The sequence below is a fragment of the Prosopis cineraria genome, unplaced genomic scaffold (assembly GCF_029017545.1).
Source record: "Prosopis cineraria cultivar Desert tree isolate PC_DT_omini unplaced genomic scaffold, ASM2901754v1 PC4, whole genome shotgun sequence".
In the NCBI taxonomy this organism is placed as follows: Eukaryota; Viridiplantae; Streptophyta; class Magnoliopsida; order Fabales; family Fabaceae; genus Prosopis; species Prosopis cineraria.
The window spans coordinates 14,227,217-14,237,773 of record NW_026555335.1 but is presented as its reverse complement, the minus strand read 5'-3'; the positions used below and the strand labels follow the sequence as shown (position 1 = coordinate 14,237,773).

The 10,557-nt window shown below is 34.1% G+C and overlaps 1 protein-coding gene across 1 annotated transcript; it reads right to left on the bottom strand.

Annotated features, from left to right (window-relative positions):
- Positions 1-2,235: 2,235 nt before the first annotated feature.
- LOC129309322 (phosphomannomutase) lies at positions 2,236-5,804 on the bottom strand. Its single transcript, XM_054950863.1, has 12 exons — positions 5,405-5,804; positions 4,850-4,942; positions 4,549-4,593; positions 4,370-4,436; positions 4,089-4,165; positions 3,656-3,691; positions 3,334-3,389; positions 3,144-3,243; positions 2,950-3,045; positions 2,774-2,863; positions 2,575-2,626; positions 2,236-2,435 (listed from the first exon to the last, which is right to left on the bottom strand). Exons 2-12 carry the CDS (start codon positions 4,916-4,918, stop codon positions 2,365-2,367), a joined length of 759 nt encoding a protein of 252 aa, XP_054806838.1. The 5' UTR covers positions 4,919-4,942; positions 5,405-5,804; the 3' UTR covers positions 2,236-2,364.
- Positions 5,805-10,557: the final 4,753 nt, after the last annotated feature.

Below are 10,557 nucleotides of genomic sequence, written 5' to 3'. Positions count from 1 at the left end.
TAAATAACTTAGTTAACCATCTCACCCCTTCTTCACCTAAACATTTCCACGCTTCGATAGATATACAATCAGGTCCGTTAGCTCTACCATTTGCCATTTTCTTAAGAGCTTCCTTTACCTCCTTATCACGTATTTTTCGATAGAATGACAAATTTTGTTCTCCTTCACCAATTACTAAATCCTCCAAGTTACTAGATGAATCCTCTCCATCATTGAAAAGTTTAGAAAAATAAGTCTCCCATCTATTTTTAATTTCATTATCTGTAACTAAAATTCTTCCCTCTTCATCCTTAATACACCTTACCTGTTCTAGATCTCTTGATTTTCTTTCCCTACTCTTGGTAATCTTATAAATATTTTGCTCTCCTTCCTTCGTCTCAAGGTTCTTATAAAATTCTTCAAAAGCTTTGGAACGAGCTTCACCCACAGCTCTCTTAGTTTCCTTCTTAGCCATACGGTACCTCTCCCAATTTTCCTCATTGTTACACAAATGTATGTCTTTAAAACAGTTCTTCTTATACTTGATTTTGTCCTGTACACTATTAGTCCACCACCAAGACTCCTTATCTCTCGGACCAAAACCTTTCGATTCTCCCAAAACTATTTTTGCAACCTCCCGTATCTTTTTAGCCATATCCTCCCATATGATGTTAGCACTTCCCTGAGAATCCCAAATTCCTTTATCCAAAAGATTTCGCTTGAAAATATCTTGCTTCTCACCTTTTAATTGCCACCACCTAATCCTTGGTGTTACTACTTGTCGACGTTTTTGGATTTTACTCATAATACACACATCAAGGACTAGGACCCTATGTTGTGTCGTTACAGCATCTCCAGGGATCACCTTACAATTTTTACAAAGTTTTCTATCTGTGTTCCTAACCAAAAGAAAATCAATCTGCGACCTTGAGGCTCCACTTTTGTAAGTGATGAGATGCTCATCTCTCTTCTTGAAACAAGTGTTGGCAATCTTAAAATCATACGCCAATGAGAAATCAAGAAGAGTTTGCCCTTCATTGTTTAGCTCTCCAAAACCAAAACCACCATGCACCCTCGTATACTGACCAGCTTCCCTCCCGACATGCCCATTAAAGTCTCCTCCAATAAAAATCTTTTCACTCTGTGGTATGTGTCGAATCAACCCCTCCAGATCCTCCCAAAATAATTCCTTAAGACTGGCTTCTGTCCCGACTTGCGGCGCATAAGCGCTAACAATATTAACAGTCTCACGTCCAATTATCATTTTTAAAGAAATAATTCTGTCTCCAATTCTGCTAACTTCTACAACGTTCTTCTTCCACTCCTTATCTATAATGATGCCTACTCCATTGCGTGCACTTACTTTTCCTGTATACCAAAGTTTGAAACCTTGAATATCCTTAGCTCCTTCTCCACGCCATTTTGTTTCTTGCAAGCAAAGGATATTGATTTTCCTTTGAATCATAACCCCTACAACCTCTACAGATTTACAATTTAATGTCCCAACATTCCAAGTACCAAATCTAATTTTGCTCTTATGGACTAACTTCTTTAGCCGCGTGCGTCCAGAATGACGCGGTAGCCCTTGCTCATTTAACACTACATCCGGGCGCCGATGCAGCGGCTCTAACTCACTTATCACTGTACTCGAGCCATGCAGCGCATTACTTACGGGCAACGACCTAGCATTAACATTATAACGTCTATTGTTCATGTTCATGATAGATTCAACAAATTTTTACATTGGCTGTTGATGGCCTAACACAACCCTCCTCCTTTACCCGGGCTTGAGACCGGCTATAAACATAGGCGGAGTTAATTCTAATAATTGCATATTGATTTTTTTTTTGTATATTTTGATGATATTCTGATGTTCAATATTGTTATACACATCACTCAGATATATACTAGCCATTTTGATCCCCACTTCCCCCAACTATAATTCTTATGTTTCAAATTTCTTCACTTTTGTCTCCCATTAGCAAGAAAAAAAAATATAAGTCGAATGTTTATATTGAATTTACTGGTAAAAGAAAAATTTTCTAGGGTTTATTAGTATGAAAATAAATATTAGAATTTTTTATGATTTTGCAAGGGTTTGAGTTCACTTTGCTAAATTCCTTCCACATGTTCAAGCTATCACAATTACATATTCTAAAATAAAAGTAATCGATCATGTGTGACACCTTAACCACACGGGGAGCGCACTGGTTTACTCAAAAACTCATTTGGATATTGGCACCAAAAATAAAGTGCTAAAATAAAAACAAACAGGAATTATATTGTCATTGTAATCCTCTGCCATTATACAACACAAAAATAACATTTAACGGGCCCCGCAAGGCATTTGTTCAGTAAAGCATACAAAATATTGCTGCAATAATCTTAAGAATTGTTGTCAGGGTTTCCCATGAAGAGTGCTTTACATTGCTTCATTGTATCTTCAGGACTAGTAACTGAAGAGCAAACAAAAAATATTAGGTAACTTGGAATCCAAGAACGGATTTTGATCTCAATCGCATAAATAAGTTCAAAGATATGGTCTGTAATAGTAAACAAGTTCACTGATATCTTTAAGTCAATAAAACAACTAACCGATATGCCCAATTGTTCTCTCTGATTCATAAATTTCATGGTCGTTCCCACCCTGATCAAAGAAAAAAGTTGACATGAAAGTTAGCAGGCGCTAGAGCATAATAGAACACTCGAGGCTACTCCATGCATGAGAGATCTAAGAATCTATCACAATGGTGATACTTAACAATTTGAATACAAAATAAATTTATTGATTGACCTTGTAGGTTTTGTCACCAAAGAAGTGGATTTCATTGAAGCCATCAAGGTATCTCAAGCAGTAAGTTTTATCCCAACCTTGAGGGAAAACCTGCAGAGTGGATTCAGATAAAAAACTGTTGGCCAATGAATCATTTGACAGATAAAAGTCATAATATCATCATGACAGTCACGCACATCAAAACTTATCTGTCCTCCAATCGAAAATGTTAAGTTCAGATGAGCAAACTTCTCACGTAGGACAGAAACCATTTTTGGGCGTATGTTGTGAATCTGAGAACTCAAGATGCAAACTCTCAGAAAAAGGTACATACCCAGCATAATATCAATTAATGAAAACTCAGTATAAGATAATATCCAAAATACGTCACCTTGTCATACTTTTCAAATTCATCTCTTTCTTCTTGGCTACAGTTTCGACCAATTGGTGAAACATTCAGCATTCCACTACGGAATTCTATAAATGTTCCCCTAAAAATATTATCATGTCATGTATATCACCAGCTTCTTGTAAGTTGAACCAATATGAAAATTATATGACCAGAGTCTAGATCCACCAACCTCTTGATAGGAATATCCAAGTCAGCAATGTAATGAAGTGTAAAATTTATAAATTCCTGCAAAATAGTCCCTAATTAATCTTTACAACAGCAAAATAAAATTAGTGAATTTAATGCACAAAGTCAAGGCCATAATCTCATTTACTCGCTTGTTTTTCATCCTTAAGCACTCAGTTCAACTCAAATTTTCAGGTCATTTTGTCTAGTTATATGGTATCCTAATAGTTTTAAATTGCAATAAATTTATTTACACATGTTAACAAGCCAGTTTCAGTCTTACTAAAGTAACATGTGCCTTGAGATACAACAAAACATAGCCTTACCTTGAGCTTTTCTTCCCCAAGAAATGACTTCAAGCTCTGGAAAGAAGAAAGCAGACAAGTTAGCACGGTACGCTAAAGGGGAAAATATCATATCAAAAAGTTTTTTCCTTTTCTTTCTTTTTTCTTTTGTTTTTTTTTTTTTTTTGGTTTAGTTGGGGTGGAAGAGTTTGCATATATCTAAAGTTCTCTGATTTCTAAAAAATTGTGGACAATGCAACCTTCTATAACTATAGATGGCTAAAACATCCTTTATGTACTTAACAAAAAAGTTCATATCAGGATTTGCTTTTTATAATCCTCACAATATAGCTCCACTTTTTTAAAAGGGGGAAAAACACACAAAAGATAAAGTGGCATGTGTTGTTTTCAATCACTCCAAGAATCTACTGAAACTTATCCAGAAACCATCTTAGTTGATGATGATGCACAGAACCTGGGTCGCAATGAGTTTTCCCTCCTTGTGTGCCACAAGACCATTTTCAGAGAATACATAATCATAGTCACTGATGACTGCAAAGACAAAAGTTGTGTTCAAAGACATGGTATAACTATTTCCCTACTAAAGGGCAGGGAAGAGGAAAAAAGAGAATGGAAAGATCAAGCAAACATCAACATTTTCAGCCAATAAGCATACAGAACTTTGGACTTCATTCAAATGAAGAGGCCTCTAACATTGATAGCTTAATGAAAGAATAAAATCAACTCATAGTAAACCTGTGTTTCCAAGCTGCTCAGATATCTTTACGAGATCAGATCCTCCCACAACTCCAACTGTTACAACCTGTACCCAGACATTACCGAACACAAGAAATGTTAGAAAATATCTATGCTTAGCAGGATAGATGGCATATAAAAGGGATAAACTTAAAGTTTGAGAATTTCCAATTACGTACCTTCTGTAGTTCTTGCATGAAGTTTAACATCTCTGGGGTGGCCACCTTGCATTTGAGTTCAACATGTTAAGCAGACGTAAAGTAAACCTAAACATTCTAAAAGAATAAAACTGGAGTCCTAGCTTTATTTGACAAATAAAAGTAGGGAGTGAAGAAAAATTCAGTGATTAAATTTTGCAATGAGAATTTTATAACCTCAAATCTTTCATAGGAACATATCAAACTGCTGCATTGATATATCATGCTGCTATACTTGATATTAAACGTGTGAACAATATTGAGCTTCAGATTAAATATATACCTTCCTTGGAGCTGTGAGAGTCCCATCAACATCAAATAAAGCAATTAAGCCAGGAGTCCTTGCAGCCATTAATGCTTATGTAGTGCAAATAACCTGCAAAACCAGCACATAATGAATTTTCCTCACACTCCAAGTAAATATATCTTCAAAGAGAAAAATCCATAACTTTTTGCAACGATCGATATACCTTCAAGAATCCAAATATAACTTCTAAAAACGATAATATATATATCTTATAAATTATGAACCAAGCCAAATCATACTTCTTGTCAGATTAACAATATTGTAGATACGTAGTCAACGCAAAACCCTCCTCACAGGCATTTTATCGAACACCTTATAGGCATTAATCCTTAAACTAATGCCAACTTCTTCCTCTTCAATCCTAGTTCCCAAAAATTCCCACAATATAAATATTATAATCAATCAAGCTTTCCACATTACATTCCTTTTACAGAAATCAAATCAATTTAACTCAGAAACCTAAACCCAATCATTTTGATCGGGCAGAACCAAACAACTGAACAATGGAAGAGAAGGATCAAAATGCCTCACCTTTGATCACCAACCACGTAGGAAAGAAGGAGAAGAAGAAGGTCACGAGCTGCACAGGGGAGAGGGAACCTGATACATACACGCTGCAACACTGTCAGCGGGAGGCCTGAACACGCACGACTACACGGACAGAGATCGGAGAACGACGCAGAGCAGGGAAGAGCAAAACAGAGCAGATCGGAGAACACACAGGACTACACGAACACCCACAGTTGCTCGAACAGAGGAGGAGGGGGAGGATTCCGGCACTGTCACGGACGCCGGCGACGAACGAGAAAGAAGGCAGAGAAGGCGCGGAAGCGTTTGGATTTCTGCCTCTCTCTCACTGTCGGTCACGATCGAAGTGAAGAGGAAGGAAGTTCTGATCTTGATCTTAGACACCCACGGCACCACTGAACCACTATCCTATTTTTTATTTCTAACTCTAAAAATTAATAAAATACACTTGACTTTTTTTCTTTTTCCATTGGCCAGAAAATACACTTGACTCGACACAGTAGTTTAGTTTCACACGCTAAATATTACTCTTATAATTTTATTTATAAGATATGAAAAAAAATTAATTCTATTTATAAAACATTTATCAATTTTTAATATTTATTTTTATATTTTTATTCTTATTAAATATTTTAAATAAAAATATCAATAATGAGATTTAAAAATATTTATTAAAAATAAAAATAAAATTTATTAAATTTTAAGATAAAGTTAAGAAAGTTTAAAATTTTTTTTATTATAATAAAATATTTTAAAAATAATTTATAGATAAAATAAAATACAACTTAACTTATTAGGTCATAAAGCACACCGCTTGAGTAATTTGGGAGCATGAGGACATTGATGATAGGTTTGTTCCATTGTAACTCACTCATCAATTTTGGCTTTAAAATTAAAAGACGCAGCTTCCTCGAAACCTTCCTTTCATTGTCTGTATTCAGCCTATTTTGGCTATTAGCTATATGCAACGCAACTTCTTGTAAACTTGCTTTGCTTCGATTCCAATTGATGGTCAGTTTTGGTTTTTTCTTTTTTTAAATATGATCTGGAATTCTCATTCAAATAGAATGTAAAAACATTACAGTCAGTTTTGGTTTTTCTTTTTTTTTTTTCAATACGATCTGGAATTCTCATTCAAATAGAATGTAAAAACATTATACACCAAAAATACCTACTAACAACAAGTAGTTAAACGCAAAAAATCACTGCCCTGGCAAAAAACCAATTTATGTTTTTACAAAATTGTAAAAACATCATTCCGTTTTGGTGTCCTGGCTCTTTGAAGTTTCAACTTTCAATAATCATCAATTCAAATCTTCTCAATTTTGGCACAAATGAACAATAGCATAAAGGATCCAATATTCTTGTTATTAAAGGCCATGTTTAGGTATTGACGCTAAATCTATTACATCAAATATCATAAAAGGATCACAGGATTAAATTGTAATGAATATCTATTTGACGATTACCAAAATGCTCTTTATTAATTAAAAACAAAAACCCCTCCATCTGAAGACCACTGCCTTTGATGACCATTCAAATCCTTTAAGATGATCAAAAGGGGATTTGAACCCCTAGAACCTTTAGCTCATAGAAAAATATTAACTCTATGCCACCAAGACTCTTTAATTATATCATGCGAAAAACTATATATGTAATAAACTTCATTTTCAAACCAATTTCTCCTTATTACATGAAATGAACTTGTTAAAACTCTAACTTATTATTTTACTAACTTATTAATTTGTTAGGGTTATTTGCAAATTAGATTATTTGAAAATTCATATATTTGACAAACTTTCATAATTAAATGTTAGCAAAATAACATGTTCACATATGATCCCAATGAATTTTCAACCCATCCCAATTTGGAGAGCATAACTAGCCTAGTAATGTGGACTGGAGCTATAGTGTGTTGCTCATATGTTTAGTCAGAGGTAATAAGGAGGTTAGAAGGGGAATTTGAGCACGCATCATCCGATACATATTTCCTTGTGAATCATCATGGAATTAAATGATTGATATAAGCTTTGAAGTATATCTTGTATGTAGTTTAAGCTGAATATGTGGATTGTATAAATTGTATGTTATCACTATTTTATATGTTAATTTAAATATTCTAGTTACTGAGATTTTGCATGAAATCTCACCTTGTTACTTTTACTATTTCCATGAGATGATCACAGCAAGGATAAAGACAAAGTCTCGGGAACTAAACACTAGAGCTGCTAAGGATTTTGGTGAATTTTTCTGTAATGCATTGTTATTATCTCTTGCCAACTATAAGGACATATAGATTTAGGTTTATATTTCATGTGAATTTGATATTTGGAGCATTTATGGCATTTTGGCCTAAACTGGTTTAAAAGAGGCCAAGTATTATGCTTAAGGATTTAAGAACTCAAGCTGGGTTTTGGCTCGTTTATTTGTGATTATTTGATTTAATTTCAAAGTATGCTTGTGGAATATCTATAAAGGTGTTTTATGATTTATCGAATCTGATTCTGAATGGGGGATGTATGAAATTTCCTATTTGAATGCTGTGAAATGTACTACCCACTTGGGTGGCGAGTAAGTGGCTTGTCATCGAGGCAAGTAAATGCCTACCGAGGCGAGTGAGGTAAGCCCTCGTCGAGGCAAGTTGAGTTACAGGCCAAGGTGAGTGGTTCTGTAGGCCGAGGTGAGTAAACAAGGACTGAAACAAGGAAACTTTATATATATATATATATATATATATATGATTTAGGTATGTTGAATGCTTTTAAATGGTTGCTAAACTCATGAGAAATCTAGTTATCTTAATTCAAGAGATATGCACTCTTAAAGTTAGTTTAATCTCCTTGAAAGATTGATATATATTGTAATTAGGGGTAATGACTAGGGTCATTGCACAAGGTGGCAAGAGATGAGGAGGAAGGAAGAAGAAGAAATGTAATTGGATTTTTAGCATCAAACATGAAGGATACTGTCTGATCACTTTAGTGACCACTAGAATAAATATTTAAAAATTGTAGGCCATGTAGGTGAGGATTTTTTTTTACCAGCATGTAGATTTTATACAGATTAACCTATATTTAAAAAAAGCTATCAAAGCTAAATTATCAAATCTGTCTTACTAAATAGATAGATTTACGAAATTCTTTCTTAGGGAAGCCAATTACAGATGTTGTAGTTTCAGCACTACTTGATACATGTATCAAAATGTCAAGATGAGGATAGAAATTCTTGCATGAACTTAGTACACCACGTTATCTATGCCTTGTCTCATCCGTGCATTATCTAATAAAAACATGTCATATCATGTGGCTGTAAATATAAATTACCTTCACTTTGTCTCCATTATATACTTTCCAACACAACTCCTTCTCTAATAAATCTCTACCCTCTAAAATGCTTGTCCAACCCCATAAAGCTTTACTCCCCTCCTCAGCTTGCATAAAATCTTTATCATGGAAATATAAGCCTTTTAATAACCTACACCAAAATTCATCATGTTAAATTTAAAGCCTCCACACAGTTTTGGCCAGAAGATCTTTATTAAATGCTTTAAAATCCCTAAACCCCATTCCTCCTTCACCATTTGCTTTAGTCAAGAACTTTTAGGTCTTCTAGTAAATTCTTCCCTCCTCCTTTTTCTAACTTGACCAAAATTTAGAGACCATGCTATCCAACTCAATATACACTTTCTTAGGGAATTTGAAACAAGAAATTAGGAATATAGAAATTGCATTACCAACTGCTCTAACCATCATTTCACACACAGCAAAAGTCAATAGCCTTTACTTCTAGCCCTGCAACTTAAATCCTATCTTACTCTTTATAAAAGCAAGAGGTTTAGACTTAGATTTATCCCAAATCATAGGCAAACTCAAGTATTTACCTAGATCATCAGTATCTCTAATCCCTATCACTTTAAACACTTCCTTTTTCAACTCATATTTGGCATTTGTAGAAAAGAAAATACAATATTTGTGTAGGTTCACAGCTTGACATAAAGCCCTGCAAAACTTGCCCACAATATCCTTTAATAGCTTGCAATTCTTCTCTTATGCATTTAAGAAGACTAATGCATCATCCACAAATAAGTAGTAAGAAAGAATAGGACACTTGCTTGCAAGTTTAATGCCTTTCAACTTTCCACAATCTACAAGCTTTTGAATCATAAGAGATAACACATCCACTACTATAATGAGTAAGTATGTGGATAGAGGATCTCCTTACCTCATTCCCTTTTCATGTTTATATCAACCATTTTCTTACTTGCCACCAAAAGATTTAGGCTCATAGACTTAACATATTCTATAACCCATGAAATCTACCTTTCACCAAAAGCCATTCTCCTCATAACCTTTTCAAAAAAATTCCACTCTAAACTATCATAAGCCTTTCTCAAGTCAAGTTTCACTACCACCTCTACTTTCTAACTCATTTTTTATTCTTCAAATAGTAAAAAGCCTTATGTACAATCACTGTATTATCTTGAATTAATCTACTAGCAACAAAGGCTCTCTAATTGTAAGAAATCACTCTAAACAGAATACCTTTCAATTGATTAGCCAAAACCTTAGCTATGATTTTATAAACAAAATTGCAAAGCCTTGTAGGTCTAAATTGACCAACACTTTTAGCATAATCAACTTTTGGAACTAATACAATATTTATACTATTGATTCTATCTAGACTTGTATGATTATTAAAGAAATTTTGCACCATACTAATAACTTTATTACTCACATCACATCATGTCGTATGATAAAACATACTAGAAAAGCCATTATGGCATAACGCTTTATTTCCACCAAACTGAAATGAATCCACACATACTTTTTCTACATAAATAGGTTTCTCTAGCATCATATTCTTATCATCAATCACTTGAGAATTTGCATAACTCAGCAATTCTTTAGCTTCATAAAACCTAACAAAAGCCTCAGTAATCTCACCTTCCTCCTCCAGCCAATCTCCATTATTATCTTTTAACCTTACCACCTTATTTCTTATTCTTCTTTGAATAGCGATGAAGTGAAAAAATTGAGTATTTCTATCACCAGCCATTAACCAATTAATCCTTGACCTTTGCTATCAATATTTCTCTTCTCTATCCCATGCTTCTTTAATTTAACAAATTATCATGTCTACTTTAACCTTTTTATCAG